At 47.1% G+C, this 19,714-nt stretch overlaps 1 protein-coding gene across 1 annotated transcript in view; it reads left to right on the forward strand.

Moving 5' to 3' along the window:
- Window positions 1-4,056: 4,056 nt before the first annotated feature.
- MAB21L3 (mab-21 like 3) overlaps window positions 4,057-19,714 on the forward strand; it is a 90,613-nt gene continuing 74,955 nt past the window's right edge. Inside the window, exons 1-4 of the mRNA XM_034654156.1 lie at window positions 4,057-4,696; window positions 5,249-5,494; window positions 13,979-14,119; window positions 16,937-17,228. Of these exons, the coding sequence (XP_034510047.1) occupies window positions 5,447-5,494; window positions 13,979-14,119; window positions 16,937-17,228 (481 nt within the window). The 5' untranslated portion in view covers window positions 4,057-4,696; window positions 5,249-5,446. The remainder of the gene's footprint in view (window positions 4,697-5,248; window positions 5,495-13,978; window positions 14,120-16,936; window positions 17,229-19,714) is intronic.

Consider the following 19,714-nt stretch of genomic DNA (forward strand, 5'->3'; position numbering starts at 1 on the left):
TCTAATGGTTAATGATTTTGATGATCTTTTCATGTGCTTATTTCCCATTCTTATATCCTCTTTGGTGAAGTGTCTGTTTCAGTTCTTTTCCCATGTTTTTAATTGTGTTACTTGTTTCTTGCTGTTGAGTTTGAGAATTCTTTGTATATTCTGGATACAAGTCCATTACGGAGTATGTAGTTTTCAGATATATTCTCCTAGTCCATAGCTTGTCTCTTTATTCTCATAACACTGTCTTCGGAAGAACAAAAGTTTTTTTAATTTGATGAAGTCCAGTTTGTCAGTTCGGGTTTTTTTATGGATCATCTGTTTGGTGTTATTTCTAAGACAGATTTGCTTAACCCCAGTCACAAGGATTTACCCTGTGTTTCTTCTAAAACCATTTTATTGTTTTATTTCTTCATTTAGACTATGATCTATTTTGAATTAATCTTTATGTAAGGCGTGAGCTTTATGTTAAGGTTTCTTTCTTCCCTCGTGTTTCCTTATTGTTCCAATACCCATTAGTTGAAAAGAATATCTTTCTTCCACTGAATTGTGTTTACACTTTGTCAGAGATCAAATGGCTGTATTTGTGTAAGTCTATATCTAGAGTTTCTATTTTGTTTCATTGATCTCTGTGTCTGTATCTTCTATCTGGCTCTCTTTTAACTAAAAAATTAAAAAATAAAAAAAAACCAAACCAGAAATATTTGTCATGTGTCATGAGCAATAGAGAGGGGAGCGGGGAGAAAGCAGTCCCCTGTGTGCCCGAGAACTAGCAGGGATTGAGCCCTCCTCTCACCTATGTCCTGCCATCTCCTACCTCAGACATGATGGAAACTGAGCTGAACAGATTGATAAAGTTACCAGTTAACTTCATGGTGTAACCAGTTAATAAAACCAGATGTCTTCTTCCTTAAAGTCTTTCCTCACCCTCAGTGTGTTCTTTGTGGTGTTAGCTGAAAAATATACCAGCCTCACATGACTCAGCGCAGAGGGAAGGAAGCTGGATCATGACTTAAGGAAAGGTTTCAGATGAAAGTACAACTCTGCTTGGCAGGCAGGGAGATATGAAAATGGAAACATCTTTTACAATTTAATTTGAAAATAAATTGTCATCTAAGCCATAGCAGGAGTTTTATTACATCAACAACTGGTCTCTGTTAAAAATAAGTTCCTGGGTTCCCTTTGAGTGAGGAAAATCCAGACTGACATCCCAGTGCACAGAAATAGAGGTGAGTAGACACCCAGAGAGATGGAAACATTTCTAGATAGTCTCCGTTCCTTTCCCCTAGCCCAAACTGGGATCATTTAATATATACTATTTCGTAACCAAAATAGGTTGTCTTTGCTGCACAAAAAGCTGGGGTTGACAGCACTAATTATTTCTCATTATTTCTTTTGATCACGGGGGATACAAGTGGTAGAGTCATTGGTGTTAAGTAAATGTGTTTTCTCCCTTCAGGCTGATGTTGGAGGACTTCTCTTTCTGGATGTATGAGGATAATAATTGCAGCTAAGACATAATGTACTTTTTATTGACATGGCCAGATGGAGCCATTACTTTTACAAAGACACATGGGTGTTTGGATTCCAAGATCCACATGTCATCTTCTAATTATTGGGCAGTTTTTCAGCAGCCCTGACAGTTTTAGGCTATGAATTGTGGCTCTTTCGGGTGCAAACATAATCTTATCCTGTTGCTCTTCTCTTTCTGAGTTGAAGTCAGCTTTTAAAAGGGACGTTATCTGATTCCCTTTCTACTTTTGTTAGCGGTGCTCCTGAAGTGAACAAACGAGCATTTATTCATTATTTACCTTTTACTTTCCTCACTTTATCTTATGCTTGTAGGGAGGATGGGATTAGACTGAAGAATGAGAAAAGGGGCCACCCTCATTTATTCGTTTATTCATTCATTCATTTACTCATTCGGCAGATATTTACTGAGTAACTACTCCGCGTCAAGTACTTTGCCTTCGAGGAGCAGACAGTGCAACGATGATAGAACAAGTAAACCAGCAAGTGGTCTAGGAGCACTACACAGAGTCCCCTACTCAGCCTTGAGAATTAGAGAAGGTCTGTACATGAGTTGGCCTAGTGAAGGGGGAAGGAGGTAGGGGAGAGTACGCAAGCAGAGAGCATTGCCTACGTAAGGGCCAGGGAAGATGTCCATGATTCTTCAGAAGACTGCAATGGTATTAGTATTACAAGAGTGTGGAGTGCAGAGGTGGGTTTTGTATTGTCTAGCATTTGTTAGCATAGCGTTGTTTCAACACACACACACATCCTAGAATATCCTCCCTCGGATCGGGAAAATACTCTTGAGTCCGCCATCGGCCCCACCCTTTCCATTGTTCTACTCTATCTTGATTTGTTTTATTACCTGCCTGACCCGCGTAGGCGTTTGAGTTTGGGATCCTCTACCTCTGAACCTAGACAAAGATCAAGCTCAAACTATCGCCATTTCTCGTATGACAGGAAAGCAGATTAGTATTTCTTGGGACCCTGAAGACTAACCCAATGAAAGCTCTTACCCGCGAGCTAAGACCAGGACAGTTACTCACATACATTAAAAGGAGGGTTCCCCTCCCCAGAGAGGAAAATGGAGTATGAAAACAAATATTTATTGAGCCCCTATCATGTGCCAGGTAGTATGCTAAGTTCTTTTATATCAGGCCTCTCTATAAAAGATGATAGTAATTTGAAAGATCACAGGTGCATGTACGAAGTTAAACTTATAATTTATAAAGTGATCTTATGCGTCTCCAAATATCTTATATCTGAGCCGGTCACTTTCATATGTAATGCAGTCAGATTTTCATCACTACTGAGGGTCAATTATGTGTTAGGTACTGGACCACAGCGGGGATCCTGAACAGAGAGGGTCACTGTCTTCTTCACTGCTGGGGGCTTCCTCGCAGCATGGATAGTTGTCTCTGTCTGGTCCTTGGAGCTGTCAGCTTTGAGTCACCCTAGGATTAAAGGAAATTTGGGGAAAATGTGGCAGAGTTCGTGACCTTGGTAAACCTTAACATATTTGTATATTTAAGGTTGATTTGGATCAAGCCAACCCTTCTCCTTGGAAAGAAAATTGCAGCCATTAGGTAAGTCAAATAGCAAACACCCCTGTTGGTGAATCAGGGGTGACATTATCTTCCAGGACTTTCTTATTGTTTTTGAATACCTTGCTAAACTGACTTTAAAAAATAAATTCTTGGTCCTCACAACAGAAATTGAACCAAAGCTGGTTTACATGTTCATACTGGCATTTGGTATGAGTCATGAGAAACGAGGATATTTATTTCCCCAGAAAGGGGGAGAATCTGAGTTAACTTTGGATCCCTCTCTGTGGCCCAACATTGTGCCTTAGGCAGACTGTTGCTCAATAAATATTTGCTAATCCAAAAGCCACTTAGCCAGAGATCTGTATCTACAAAGAAAGGTCTTCTTTGCCAATCTGTCAGAGGGCCTGCACTGCGGGACCGCCCTATATATTGGAACCTTTGCCCATGAGGAACTCTATCAGGGCGGGAGTGAGGAGCATATAACCTTCTGTTTGCCAGGTATGGCATCCAGGTAAAATTAGAGTGTAGTAAGCCACCCTAACACAGACTTCTTCCTTCTCCCAGGCTCTACCATTGGCCTGCTGGTCGTTCTCCCTGTTCACATCTGGGAAGCATCACCGAGCCCTAGCGAGAGAACTGCAGTTTCAACATTCCGATCAGCGGCAGTGCTGGGGCAATGCAGGTAGGGCAGCCCCAGGCACAGAATGATGCAAGTTTGTGCACCTGATGACAGGCGTCTGCGGGCAGCTGAGACCTGTAGAGAAGGCCCCCCACCAGAGGACCGGGAATCCCAAGTTAATGATTACAGCAAAGCAGAAGTAAGGACAAAAAAAAACCCAAGAGCTCATGGGAGAAACCAGGAGGACTTTGGTGAAGTTGAAAATGAGGTGGAGAGAGGATTCTGAATCGTAGGAAATTCCGAGAGGCAGGCTCATGTTCTGTTTGTGAAAAACCAAGTTCGGAATGACAGACCAGTGGTAAGCCAAGAGAAGAAGATTCTGAAATATTGGGAAGCATCCGATATCAAATGAAGGAGATTTGAATTACAGATAGAAGAAAATGGAAAATCAAGGCAGTTTCGAGGAAGGGTAGCTTTGTAGTATTTACATAGACTATTTCAATTGACTACAATTTTCCCAGAAGGGATCTCTAGAGGCTGGCGTGAAGGCTGGGATTACCCAGGTGGGTGGAGCAGGGAGCTCTGGTGTGGCTCAGATGTGGCTTTCAGACCGCCCAGTGTGGAGATATGCAAATACTGTGGCTACAGAAAGCTAGCGGAGTAGTCCGGCACCCAGCGCGGTTGCTGAGCTCTCCGAGGTGGGTCTGGAAAGACGTTTGTTGAAGGCATTGCTCAGAAGTGAGCTGGGCTCGCAGAAGCGCTGTGAGTGTTTTAGATCATCTGATAGCAGGCCCTGAAGTTTACCAGCTTCAGGGTGATCAGGCCATTGTGAAATTTTTTTTTTCTGTAATAAAACCAGCCCCAGCCAGCCAGACTGGGAACTTACTGCCTGAGCTGTTTTCCAACATGGTTTTGCTGGCAGAACCGGACAAGAGTGTTTCTTGACTCTCAAGGGGCCTGTTTACACTGACTTTATTTTTACTGCCAGCTTTCAAGTGGGAAGAGGGAGATTATATTTAAAGGTCAGCAGGTGAGCAGAAGGATACCTGTCCTGCTATTCCTGGGTGTGTCTGTGCGTGTGTGCTTGCCTCTTTATGTGTGCGCCTCTGTGTGTGTGTGTGTGTGTGTGTGTGCTTTTCCACATGCAAATTGTTCTGCCCTGATCTGATTGACGAGACCTGATCACTTGTTTGTAGGCATAATGACAGTGTCTGGCTGGTTGTTCGGCCGGTCCCTATTTGTTTAAAGAAGGTACATCAATCTGCGAGATTTTCTGGATTGGAGGGCAAGGCATATTTACTGTCAACAGGATAAGAACAAGGAGATATAAAATACTGGGCTCCAGGGTGCATCTAATGTTGGGACGAGCATAAAAAGGCGGGGAAGAAGCCGACTACAGAGCATTTCTATCTTGAATGGAGCTTTTAAGTATTTGAGTGGGAAATACAACTTGGGAAATTGCCCTTCGGTCAAAGCACCTGTCAATAGAGCTAAATCGAGTCAAATTAGATTGGATTCAAATTCAGTCTCAATTTCATCAACTCTCCTTTTTAAATTCCTTTTAAAAAAAAATTCCCAAAAGATGACAGACAGATGTCCCCAATTTGGAAGTGAGAGCTGGAGGGAAGAATTGGGAAGGCCAGTCTCTGGTCCATGTACACATTCTCAAAGAAATGTAGCACTGAGACGAACATTCTTGGGAAAGCAACCTGCAAGTGTTGTCCTCCACTGAGGGACAAGCCAAGACGTTGTTGCTCCATTGAGGACTGACCAAGAAGCCATGAAATCCCTGGCTGCAGGAGACTTGGAAGACTGCCTTCTGAACAAGGTAAGGACACGTATGGGTCTCTCCCATGCTCTCACCCCCAACCCTCCCACCCTACCAACCTGGATTCCGAGGGCGTCAGGCTGCTTCCAGAGATACATGAAATACTCCTCAGGAACCCACGACCATCACCAGTAAGAGTGTGTAGGGACTTAAGTTATTTCAGTCCTCTCCCTGAGTTTAGTGCCAGAGGCACGTTGCCTACAGAGTGTGGAACAGAATGTTGGAAGGTGGGTTGGAACCCCAGCTGTACCACCAATAACTGGGTACGGTCATGAGCAAGGCACCAAAGCTGCCTGAGTCTCAGCTTTCTTCTCTGTCAAATGGGGGTGATAATAGGGTCATTGCAAAAGAATAAATGAAATTAAGAATGCCTGTTGGAAACTATAAAACTGCTAGATTTGTAAATATATATCATGTTTTTATTACACATCCCTTAAGAGTTAATTGACTTTCTTCTGTAGAGAGTCATAGACTCTTAGAATGTTAGAATTGAAAGAGACCTTAAATATTATCTAACTTTTAAGTCTTTCCATTTACTAATGAAGCTATTAAGGCACAGAGCCGCCCATAAAACTAAAACGTTTAAACTAAGATTAGGACTTGACTAAGATTACTGACATGCCTTCACAGGTAAACAAAGCAGAGTTCATTATCACAGTGATAAGTAAAGTTGATTTCTTAGGCAAACCACTTAGATAGATAGGGGAGACTTACGATGATAAAAATTGTAGCCAACGAAGTGATTTCTCATTATTTCCCTTTTTGGGGGCTATTATAAATGGAAAGGGTGCTGGCTGGCATTGTCCTGTGGTCCTGTGTTTTCTGAAAGAAAAAAAGTCCCAAGTTTTTTAGCCTGGCATCCAAGTAATACTTTATCTTTCCACACTATTTCCCTGTGTCTCCAATAGCAGAAATTCTAGACAGTGCGCTATACATCGAATCCAGCCTGTGCACAGGTTTTCTTTGGCCAGGAGAGTACTTTTAATTTTTTTTTCAAATTTGTTACAAACATTTCATAATAGTGGGACTTTGCATAGAAATCCAGATTTCTGGGGCGCCTGGGTGGCACAGTGGTTGGGCGTCTGCCTTCGGCTCAGGGTGTGATCCTGGCATTATGGAATCGAGCCCCACATCAGGCTCCTCCACTGTGAGCCTGCTTCTTCCTCTCCCATTCCCCCTGCTTGTGTTCCCTCTCTCGCTGGCTGTCTCTATCTCTGTCAAATAAATAAATAAAAAATCTTTAAAAAAAAAAAAAGAAATCCAGATTTCCGTCTTCTCTGGAAAAAGGAAAACCATCAGGATATCTGGCAACCACAGGTCCCAGTTTCTTGCCTGGCAACCGTGGGCTGGGGCTGAGTGTCTGTTCAACAGAGCATGTGTTCACGGGTTCTCTGGAGGCTGTGGCACTCCTGTGCCCCTCCTCAGCCCTCCTGCTCATGTGTGTACCCCCCTCTGTCCCTGTAGGTGGTGAGTCTGCCAATCCCGCCCCGCAAGTACTATGCCCCAAGAAGGTCTAAGGTCTGAGCTTCCCCCCTCTCCTCTGCCAAGGGAAACATCCTCTCTCCTCTCCATTTCCATTTCTCTGGATCATATTAATTTTTCAAACTAAGCTCAGAACCTGCTTTGTCACGAAGGATTTCCTTGACCCCCTAGCACAGAATGCTTTGGCTTCCCTATGAACTCCCATTGTAATCATTACTAACAATATTTATTTGGCAATCAATTGTATATTGACTCTTGACACCTTTCCTATTATTATCTTGGGTGGCAACTTATTTTATTCTTTATGAGTTTCTGGAGGGGATGATAGTGTCTTGGATATCTTCGTTCCCCTTGACGTTCATTCACAGTATCTTTGCACACACGTGGTCAGAGTGTCTTTAGGATTCACTGAAGGTAATACAAGAATAGTGTAGAAGGTTCTGGCAGCTCGAGGCTCACGCAGTATCTCATTGAGTCTGTCAGCAACCACGTGGCCCGAGCACAGCACCTCCACTAACTTGTCCAGAGTCGCACAGCTAGATAGTGAGAGCTCTGAGGTGTCAGCAAGAAAATTCTGTTGTACTCCAAAGCCATATTTGCTCTGCTAAACCCCTCTGTATCTCCACAAACACACAAACACACACTGAGCACCTGCTGTGTGCAAAACACAGTGCCCAAAACCCAGGTCCAGGATGTGTCCTGCAGACTGAGAGGGAAAATGTATGTGGGGGGGTATCTTTAAGGATGGCCCTCTCCCGCCTGCAGATTTTGCACGTAACTCCAAGGGTAAAAGGAGGATGTTCCTTGTGCAGACAGGGAGACACTTGCATAATACATGGCTGCCCACAGGGCTACACCAGAGACTTCCACAGGGTGCTGGAGGAGAATCGAGGAGTGTTAGCTCTCCTGGGGGAGGCGTGGTGTAGCAAGAGGAGTGGAGACTAAGCTTGAGAGCACACATGGGGTTTTAACAAGTGGAGGAGGGCAGGAGAGGCCTTCTCGGGTGAGGGAACCCATTCAAGCAGTCACTGCGGGTTTCATGCCAGCAGCCTTGTCCCTGGGGAAGCTGAGCAGTAAATGGTTACGAACGTGGGTTGCCAGGTGTGACAGTGCCCAGCATGGATCCCCGTTCTGGGACTTACTGACTCAGGTGGGACCCAGAGCAAATTCCTTACACGTTCTGAACTCGCGTTTCCTCCTCTGTAAAATGGGGATAGTCACAGCATCCACCTTCCAGGATTGTTGGGCGGCTCAGTGTCCTGCACATGGGAGGGCCTCTCACTCCAGCTCCACGGTCTAGTGTTGCTGTGGGTTTTGCAGAGCTGACAGAGTCTGTGGGGCTCCAGTGTCTGGCTCAGGGAAGAGTGGGTCTGAGAAGATGTAGCTATGATGGTGGAAGGCATCCCGTCTCATCTGAAGATAGCACCTTACGTCTCCATCCTTTTAGATCATTAACCCTGGAAGACAGAGATGATGCTGGCCCCGTTTTATTTTGTTTAAAAAATAAAACAAAAACCCTGATTATTGGATTTAATGCAATTTCAGAATTAAAATGTCTAACAGGAAGTTCTCAGCCTTTTATCCCCAGGGGCACTCACCGTGGGTGACAGTCGCTCAGGCCACATGCTCAGGGGGCCAGGCCTGTGTGAGATTCCTGGCAGGCTACTTAGCACTGCCCTTCTACCTGTCTCAAGAAAGCATATCGGAATGCAAGTGAGTCAGAATGGTGTTATGATAGGCAATAACCTTGAATTCTCACTCATTTATATTTGAAACAGGAAATTGTTCAGAACTCGAGCTATTAATAGTAGCAGGTGATGTGTGGGGCAACAGTGGACCAGACGCTGTGGCTGGGGAGGAGGATGGTGGCCGGGGATGGGGATGTGTACGTGTGCGGGGGCAGGTGCACACGGCCTGGAGAGAGGGAGACCCACAGAAACCTCATGGCCCCCTTCAAGGGGGCCTCTGGTGACTCTTTTTGCAGAAACTCTGCTTTATTAGAGTTCCCAAATCTGCATGTTAACGAGTGCGGTGTAACGTTCCAGAGTCCGTGGGACGGGAGGGAGGATGAGAGACGGTAACCCCATCTAGCATCGTGGATCTCAGTAATTCCGCCCAATTCCTTTCTGCTCCTGCTTTGTCCCGTCCACAAATGCAGTTTTTGAAAAGAAAAGCACACCTTTGTTCACTGACATAATCCACGGAGGGGGCGAGTGAAACTCAGGCTGGCACTGAGGTCACGTGTGGACTGAATGTGCCTTGACTCCTTCTTCTGAAGTGACCCAGCTCCCCGATGTGTGTTTCCAAGCTGCGTGGTGGAATGGGTCTGGTGACAGGGCTGCTTCCAGGATCTTCCTGAAGTTGGACCGGCATGAAAGGACTTCTGGGCTCAGGCCGGTGACGGGTCTCTGCTTGTGTTGGCGCCTCCTCCTTCCCCAAGATCACTCCTATGAAGCTGCCTCGGGCCCCATTCCCTGCTTTTCCACACCCAGAAATGGAATCTTTTTGCTCCACCTGGCTAGGCTGTGGTCAGGAAGAGCAGCAGGAAACTGCCTGGGGTTTCTGGGTTGTGAGTGACACCAAGGGAGTGGCAAGCGGTAGGTCTTACTTCTGGAGCGTCGACTCAAGGGTATGGCACAGAGGGATGGAAAGAGCAGTGAGGGACCCTGGACATTAGGGCCAGTTCTACTGAAGACTACCAGTGTGACATTAGGAGAACCACCCATTGCTCTGGCCTCCTGTAAGGTGACAGCAGACAAAATGATTTGAGGTCTCTCCAATTCTAAGATCCCTAGTCAAAATGGCAGCGGCAGTAATGGATGAAGGAAATCCAAAACCAGAATTTGTGGCTCTAGGCCCAGAAAAGTATTCCCTTATTCTGATTTTTACTTTCAGAAATCAAAACAGGTCATAAAAATGTATAATGAGTGAGAGATTACAGGTGTCTTCCCCGGCAGTATGTGAACTGCCTAGTTCTGCTCAGTAAGAAAATTCTACCATCCAGTGAGGGCGGAATTTGTAGAAGAGATTTCATGGTGGAGAACTTTTTCCAGTAGACTACTCATTGTGTGTGTGTACGTGCACGCACACACACATACTTTTTCTCTCAAGCTTTAATCAGTTAAAAATTATCTGACAGTGTTGGGATGCCTGAGTGGCTGGGCCGGTTAAGCATCCAACCGTTGATTTTGGCTCTGGTCATGATCTTGGGGTCATGAGATCGAGCCCCACGTCCGGCTCTGCGCTGAGTGTGGAGCCTGCTTCAGATTTTCTCTCTCTCCCTCTGCCCCTCAAAAAAAATTATTTGACAGTGTCAGTATGGTGATGAATCTTTCATCGGTTTATCAGCTCAGGAAATAAAACGTACATGCATGTACAGACTTACCACTATGCTACTGGCACTGGAGTTCTATGAACTCACATCAGTGGACTTGGAGGATTTGTGGCTGAGCCTTAGTCCTCAACACAGTCTAAGAAATCAGCTCTTTGAGAAGACTATTTCCCAACCACTCTGACTGCGGTGTTCTATTAGCTAGCCTTGTATGACTTTCTCCCACTGTTCCTGATCAGTCTTCTGGTCCCTGAACTTGTCCAGTGCTCCCCAATCTCCTAAATGGCTTTGTCCATTCTCTTCCCTCAGCTGGAAAACGTGGCCTGCCATGGAAACCTTCCCTTGTGGCTTTAGCCTTCTCCAGATCTTGCCCAGCAAGCCCTAGCCTGAGTACCTCCATTGTTACGTTTGGAGGGCAGAGGTGTGGAGACCATCTTACAGCTAAGCCCACCAATACGCCACAGCTCCCTAGACCCCCCACCACAGCTGAGCCTTGGGACTGCCTGGCAGTCCACACATAGGTGCCTGAACAGCCCCATTCCTCAGAGATGTGATTTCCAAAGTCTGTCACCCCGAACTCCCCTGCATTCCCCTCTCCACCTCACTCCTAGCACATTGCCTTGTTTCCTACTCTGTGGAGAAGACAGTCCTCAGACGGGAAATCTCTCTGATTCCTGCACTCCTACCCTTTCATCTGTGTTTGGCCTGCCTTCCTCTCCTTCTGGCGCATCAAGGTGAATTGCACACCACGTTTCTGGATTTGCATGACTCTCTGGCTGGGAAACCCTGAGTCAGTGTTTTTGCTCCCTGCTGCCTCTTCCTTCCCCACTGGCTCCTTTCTCTCAGCATTTAAACGTGTTCAAACCTGTGTGTCATTTTGAAAAAACCTGTTAGTGTTCCTGTTTTGTTTTTCCCCTTCCCTGGCCAGAATTCCTGGAGGAGTTGCTTACCTCTGTGTTCCCTTGCTCGCCTCCCACTTACTCTTCACCCACTGCAATCTGGTTTAAATGCCCACCCCTTCCCTGAACACACTGATCTTGTTCTAGTTGCCAAACACTATGGACGTTTTTGGGGGCCCTATCTCATTGAGCCACTTACTGTTGACTTCGTTCTTGAAATTTTTCTTCCTTGATTTTCAAGACCTCTTGCTGCTTTTTCTCCCATTTCGCCATCCTCCTCCAGGGCAATCTCTTCTCCAGCAATATAGGAACCATTGCAATTCTCCACTTGTGCTCCTTATACTAGATACCTGCCATTTGCTCTTTCTAAAACAACCCTCACACCCCTCTCTTTCTAGCTAACTCCTACTAATCTTTCAAGATGTAACTCCCCTACACTGTGCCTCCAGGAAGGGCCCCCAGCCTCCAGACGAGATGAAATTTCCCTTTTCTGTATACCCATAGCACCCCTACAAACTTCTCCCCAGCACGAGATTGCTGTGACTTTAATTTCCAGTTTGTCTTGCTCTGCCGTGTCATCTGTAAACCTCTTGACAACAAACACGTACACACGGCACCTGGCATAAAATGTTCAAGAAAATTGATTGAATGGAGTTGAATCACAACACACAGAAGAGTCCGACCCCGCAGGGGATCCTTCATCATGGACGATTAAATGCATTCCCCTTTATTTTTGGCATGGCAAATGATCTGCCCCCTCCGTGACCACCTTTTCTCTTCCACTTGGACATTCTGGAAGATGCGGAATCTTGATAGCTTACAAATGCTCAAGAAAGGTGCCCTCCTATGATGAATGTAGTGGGTGGGTATACGGGAGCAGTGGGTGGTTGCTGGGGGCAAGAAGATGGTGTTAAAACCTGTGTAGACATGATCGTTATATCTAAGGTCAGACAAGACACATGGGTTTTGAAAAGACTATTTCATGTATATCATGTATTTCCAGGGAGATTGAAGCTCCTTGAGATCCAGAGCCTCGTCTTAGTTTCTTGTTACTCCTAGGCACCTGGAGGGTATTAGTTTTTCAAAGACAGTCCCCTGTGTGGGGATAGGTACCTTTAAGACAGGTCTCAGGCTTCAGACTAGGCCACATGCCCCGCTGAACCCAGGGACATCCTCCACTTGCCTGTCATGGCCCTCATGCTTACATTCAGGACCTATGCCTGTCTTCCCCACTACTGTAAGCCATGGTGATGTCTGTGTTACTCACCGCTGTGCCCCAGCATGTCACAGAGTGCCAGGCACACAGAGGTGCTAAATAAATGTTTATAATTAACTAACTTTATATGTGACACACTTTATACATGTGGCATACAGCACATGTGCGTATGCACATTTGTGTCTTATGTCCATATATGGTTCCTGGGTTTGTTGGTGGGAGGTATGAAGTCTCAGGTGACTGGACTAGCTGATGAGTTAGTTTAGAAAAACAGCTAGAAATCTCTTTGACTTGGACATTTTTCTTGACTAATTTATGGGTGTCTTAAATGACTGGAGAATATATAGAGACGGTCATTATACAAAAATCAGAGGGAATATACAGATTCACGGTAGACATTGCATTTAGATATGTCAAATATTGCTTCCAGTCGGTTCCTGGCCGGGCTCAGCAGCCTCTCAAGGGGGACCCTTGTCGTGACACCAGCCTGAGCAACAGAACAGAGCCCCTCCATTTCAGAAAACATGAACGGACTCTTCCTGTTTCTTCTTCATTCGGATCTTCCTAACTCTCCTGGAGGTTTCTTAAAGTTCTGTGTGTTCCTCACAAGCACCTATTTCCCTAAACCTTGAGTATCTGTGAAGGTATGTAACGTTGACGCTCAGCTTTCTCGGAGTAATTCCTGTTGTTGGGAGCTTGCAATGTGGAATCCGAAGGAACGTAAACATGTGCCTTTTCTTGTGGGTCTAATAGCAAAAAGGGGGGTGAGTACTTGGGTGAAGAGAGCCATCAGTTATGGACGACAGAGGCAGGAATCCATGTACAACATGGCGACGTGCGTTGAACTGCTTCATCTTCCCCAACCTGGACAGCAGCCATCCTTACTCCATTGGTGTGGCCACACCAACCTTTCCAAATTCATCTCCTGTCACCCTGCTTTCCCTTCTCCAGGCTCCAACCTCAGGGGCCCCCTTGCCGGCCCTTGAGCCTTGCGAGGCAGGCTCCTGCTATAGGGGGCCTTGGGATTTGCTTTCCCCCGCTGTTGTCAGGGCTCACTCAGATGTCGCCTCCTTAGAGAAGCCTTCCCCGGCCGCCTGATCTAAATTAACAGCCCCTTTACTCTCTAGTTCCTTTTCCTGTTTATTTGTCTTCATGGGATTTCTCATACCTGATATTAAATTATACACACACACACGTGTGTGTGCATATATACATGTACGTGTGTGTGTGTGTGTGTGCGTATACACACATATACCTATATCCTGTATATATGAGGACACGTCTTTCTTGTTTTCTCTTCTCTCGTTCACCGTTGGACCCCAGCGCCCACCACACACAGGTACTGGATAAATGCTGAATGAATGCTTGTATTTCAGGAGAACACTGAACCACCAGCAAGTACCATCACACCTAGATGCATGTTTCCAGGGGTTCTGGGGAGGGCAGGCTTGTTTGCAGTCCTCTGGTCGCCTGCCACCAGGCCTCGTCACGTCCTCGTGCCAGTGCCTGGGCCCTGCCCCGGGAATGACCGTCTGTGCTGATCCCTTCCCACCCAGGTGGGCGCGAGGCGCCAGCAGCTCTCCCAGATTGTGGAGGAGGTGCAAAGTGTCGTCCACCACCTGACCACAGAAATCAGCCACCAAGACGTTCGATTCCAGGCCATCCCTTACTCTGACACGTACAATGGAAACATTAAGGTAAGCAGGTCTCACCTGTTCCGTAAGCGCCAGCCAGGGAGTCAGGTGCGTGGGTGGGTGGGTCTCAGTGTGCCCCAGGTGTCCCCCAACTGAGGGACCAATAATCCTTCATGTTCCACAGGTCCTCGTAGTATTTACCACTTGCACACTCGCTCCAGAGGCGCTGTGTCACGTGAGCCCCCACGTTCCTGCTTTACAGATGATAGAATGGAGGCTTCGAGAAGTCAAATGACCTGATCACGTCCTGTTAGGCCCTACAGCCAGAACTCAGCCTGGGGCTTCCGACTCCAAGCACAGTGTGCTGTAACAAATGAAGTTTAGATAGGCACACGTTCATGTGTGCAGCGCCTGCTGAATAGACTGGGGCCTGGGTAGAGGAACTTGGGGTGCCTGTGAAAAAAAGAGTTGAAAGCAAGATCTATGGTTGCAGGTGGGGGAAGGAAGAAAGGGAAGAGGGGGCCCTTAGAAACTGCAGGGGCAGCTTCGTGACCCCTGTCCCTGCCGCAGACAGGACTCTTAAGCCACCAGGGCCCATGCGTGACAGCCAGCCTTCCTGCACCACTGCTGTGTGGGCCGAGCCGTCCTCACGGAAATGGCCTCCCTCACACCTGCAAACAACCTTGAGGAACAGACGTGGCTCGTTGCCTTTCAGAGAGGAGGGAAGTGGGACTCTGAGTCGTTCTGACTCACCAGGACCCATGCTCCTTTATCTTGATTTTTCTTATGGCACATAAGAACCCCTTTCGCTTGTATTAAATATATATGTATTCATGCCCTATCTCTCGTACGAGACTACAGGCGTCTTGATTGTAAAGATCGTGTTTGTTGATCATTCCATTGCTAGCACCCAGCATGGTGTGTGGCCCATGTAGACACCCAACTTCAGTGAATGAGTGAATGAATGAATGAGTAAAAGAAATAAGTGACTGAACTGAAGACCCTTCCTGGTCCAGAAATTCCAAGGTTGTTGGGCACAAGGACCACCCACAAGAATCTGGGACCTGTGCATTTGGGGACAGAGTACGGATTCGGGGGAATTCACGCCAGGATGAAAATTCTAAAACTAGATCCTAACATATCACAAACTGGATCCTAACATATCACAACATCATTTGCCCGCTTCTGTCGCCCTTCCAATCTGCATTAGACCAATAGAGACCAGTGACTAGGAGTAGAAACGCAACGCCACTTTTTTTTTTTTAAGATTTTGTTTATTTGAGAGACAGCATGAGCATGGGGAAGGGCGGAGGCAGAAGGAGAAGCAGACTCCTTGCTGAGCAGGGAGCCAGATGTGGGGCTTGACCCCAGAACCCTGGGATCATGACCTGAGCCGAAGGCAGACGCTTAACCACCTGAGCCACCCAGGCGCCCCACAATAGCACTTTTCCTAGAATTACATCCGAGGAAATTTCCTTCCGTGGTCTCACTTAGAATTCATAGGTTAAAATATATCTTGCATTTATATACATCGTATCCTGCATATTAAGTTTTGAAAACAGTTGGAGTGGGGTGTATAAAAATTGCTTTTATTTTTTTCTTGGACCAAATCCAGCAAGTATTAAGCAAGCACCATTTACGTGACTATTAACATAATAGTTGTACTCTTCAATTCACATGCAAGTGGGTTCAATGAATGTATTGATTTTGAGTACTAAAGTTTAGATTTGTCCCCCTTTTAAAACCCACCACTTTTCTCTGGGCACCAGAGGTCATGTGGGTCCATTATCTAAAGCATCACACTATTGTTCTCTGGGAATGAGGCAGAGTTTGGTGTTCACCCCTGAACTGGCCCATGACAGGGCCCTGAGCAAGTTAACCAAATACTGTGGTCAGAACTTTCCATGAAAAGGAGATGGCTCTTCCAGTGCACAGCTGACTGCTGGGGAAAGGTGCGGTGTGGAGTAGGCTGCCACATGATGTGGCCAAAGGTCAAGCTTCTTCTGGGGATGCTGCACTGCTGGCCAGTCCGTTCTATCCTTTGGACTATTGACCTGACCACTTTCATCCTCGTACCTGTAGAAATGGAGCAGATAGATTCTGCTTGCTTGCTTTATTCTAAGTTCTATTAAACTTAGAATCATCTCAATAGCTCACGTGGTCGCAGCAACTGCCTTTCATTTCATCTGTGATTTTTAAGGACCAATCATTAACACTGGCAGTGGGTCATCAGTACAGGCAAAAAGAAAGGGAGACATTTTGCAGAATCCGTTCTCTTCCTTCCCATACCAGACCTTTCATCCAATCCAGGTCATTCCTCCCTGACTGAGAGCCAGACCAGCATAGAAAACACCCACTGAACAAGCCATCAGAGGGCTTAAGCTCACACTGTGGCTCTCCCACCTACTGGCTGTGCGTCCCCAGGGAGATCTCAGAGCCCCTCTGAGCCTTAGGTTCCTCCTCGGGGAAATGTGAACGAAGCCCACCTCATTGTGTAACTGGGAAGATCGCCTGGTCTGATGCCTGAGAATTGGAGTGCCTAATATGTGCAGAACTCACTGTGTACTATTTCCTTTCCCTGCCTTCTCTTCTCGCCCTTAGGTGCCCTGTAGAGGTCCAGGTCAGGTCCATTCTTTTCCTTGCAGATTCCTTACACCAAGGACTCAGTGAATTCACTCATCTGCCTGAAGCACTACAGTGGTTAGTGGCAGAACAAAGATGGCATCCTCCTGCAGCGGGCAGCTGCGGCCCTCTGTCCATCTCGGCACATTGCTGAGGGCTGATCACTGAGCTCCCCGGCTTGACAGGTTGGCTCCCGGGGGATTGCTCTTATCTCTCGAGTCTGTGAACTCACACCCCTGTCTCCTTTCTTAACCCCAGGTTTTGGCCCCCAGCCAGTTCCTGGTCACCGTCCCGGTGAAGGGCCTGGCCGGGTACAGGGAGGCCAGGGAGCAGCGCTGGCGGTACTACACCCTACAGGGCACCAGGCTGTCGTGCCCCGTGCAGGACCCGGAGGGCCTGCAGCAGTGGCTGGAGGTGGAGCAGTTTATGAAGAGCCTGTGGCAGTGGCATGAGGCAGATGTGAACATTGAGGGAGATATTGTGCCCGCCAAGGTCCTCCAGGTGTTCCGGAAGCTGGTAGAAAATGCAATTGGAACCTGTCATCTCTCAGGTGAGCTGATCGAGAAAAGGACACAGGGCAATTTCTGGCATTTCCCTTTTGCTTTAAAAAGCCTCTGCTTAGGGGCACCTGGGTAACACAGTCCATTAAGCATCTGACTCTTGGTTTGAGCTCAGGTCATGGTCCCATGGTCCTGGGATCAAGCCCCACATCAGGCTCCACACTCAGCATGGAGTCTGCTTGGGATTCTCTCTCTCTCCATCTGCCTCTGCCCCTCACACTCGTACTGTCTTTCTCTCTCTCTCTCTCTAAAGTAAATANCCACCAGGGCCCATGCGTGACAGCCATGGGCAAGTTAACCAAATACTGTGATCAGAACTTTCCATGAAAAGGAGATGGCTCTTCCAGTGCACAGCTGACTGCTGGGGAAAGGTGCGGTGTGGAGTAGGCTGCCACATGATGTGGCCAAAGGTCAAGCTTCTTCTGGGGATGCTGCACTGCTGGCCAGTCCGTTCTATCCTTTGGACTATTGACCTGACCACTTTCATCCTCGTACCTGTAGAAATGGAGCAGATAGATTCTGCTTGCTTGCTTTATTCTAAGTTCTATTAAACTTAGAATCATCTCAATAGCTCACGTGGTCGCAGCAACTGCCTTTCATTTCATCTGTGATTTTTAAGGACCAATCATTAACACTGGCAGTGGGTCATCAGTACAGGCAAAAAGAAAGGGAGACATTTTGCAGAATCCGTTCTCTTCCTTCCCATACCAGACCTTTCATCCAATCCAGGTCATTCCTCCCTGACTGAGAGCCAGACCAGCATAGAAAACACCCACTGAACAAGCCATCAGAGGGCTTAAGCTCACACTGTGGCTCTCCCACCTACTGGCTGTGCGTCCCCAGGGAGATCTCAGAGCCCCTCTGAGCCTTAGGTTCCTCCTCGGGGAAATGTGAACGAAGCCCACCTCATTGTGTAACTGGGAAGATCGCCTGGTCTGATGCCTGAGAATTGGAGTGCCTAATGTGTGCAGAACTCACTGTGTACTATTTCCTTTCCCTGCTTTCTCTTCTCGCCCTTAGGTGCCCTGTAGAGGTCCAGGTCAGGTCCATTCTTTTCCTTGCAGATTCCTTACACCAAGGACTCAGTGAATTCACTCATCTGCCTGAAGCACTACAGTGGTTAGTGGCAGAACAAAGATGGCATCCTCCTGCAGCGGGCAGCTGCGGCCCTCTGTCCATCTCGGCACATTGCTGAGGGCTGATCACTGAGCTCCCCGGCTTGACAGGTTGGCTCCCGGGGGATTGCTCTTATCTCTCGAGTCTGTGAACTCACACCCCTGTCTCCTTTCTTAACCCCAGGTTTTGGCCCCCAGCCAGTTCCTGGTCACCGTCCCGGTGAAGGGCCTGGCCGGGTACAGGGAGGCCAGGGAGCAGCGCTGGCGGTACTACACCCTACAGGGCACCAGGCTGTCGTGCCCCGTGCAGGACCCGGAGGGCCTGCAGCAGTGGCTGGAGGTGGAGCAGTTTATGAAGAGCCTGTGGCAGTGGCATGAGGCAGATGTGAACATTGAGGGAGATATTGTGCCCGCCAAGGTCCTCCAGGTGTTCCGGAAGCTGGTAGAAAATGCAATTGGAACCTGTCATCTCTCAGGTGAGCTGATCGAGAAAAGGACACAGGGCAATTTCTGGCATTTCCCTTTTGCTTTAAAAAGCCTCTGCTTAGGGGCACCTGGGTAACACAGTCCATTAAGCATCTGACTCTTGGTTTGAGCTCAGGTCATGGTCCCATGGTCCTGGGATCAAGCCCCACATCAGGCTCCACACTCAGCATGGAGTCTGCTTGGGATTCTCTCTCTCTCCATCTGCCTCTGCCCCTCACACTCGTACTGTCTTTCTCTCTCTCTCTCTCTAAAGTAAATAAAATCTTAAACAAACAGACAAAAAACCTCTACTTAAGCATTACCTGAAGCTCGTGGCCTTAAATTGAGACAATAACCATGTGCTCCTTGTACCTGTTCACTCCTCACGATAAGAATGAGCTCTTTTTTCTGCTTTACACTGAAGAGTAGAATCCATACAATCCCCACTTGGATCTCCGTGGATTACTGCCCCGGCAGAGAGAAGATGGGCTTTGGGTTGTGAGCCCTTTGCCAGACGTTAATTTAGAAACTTGGGTACACTTTTTAAAAGGCAGATCACTCACAAACCACAGATCTTTGTTATTCGCACATTTCTACAACCCCCCGCCCCGACTGACTGCAGGCCCCCAGTGTACTGACATGCCACATTTGGAAACCACTGACTTGTGCCACAACACAAAAATGAGGAGCCCTAAAGAACTGATCAAGTTTGACAGTTCCAAAATCATAAACTGTGTGCTACCATTGGCGTATGTGCACACACACATTTTGTTCCCACAGAATAAAAAAGTGTATTTCACACTGGGAAAAAGTGGCAAATTTCCTTAATTATAAAAGAGTGTTTGTAAACCGATAAGCAAACACACGAGTAGACCATTGGAAATAATGACCAAAAA

This window comes from Ailuropoda melanoleuca, chromosome 2 (genome assembly GCF_002007445.2).
Source record: "Ailuropoda melanoleuca isolate Jingjing chromosome 2, ASM200744v2, whole genome shotgun sequence".
NCBI classification, from domain to species: Eukaryota; Metazoa; Chordata; class Mammalia; order Carnivora; family Ursidae; genus Ailuropoda; species Ailuropoda melanoleuca.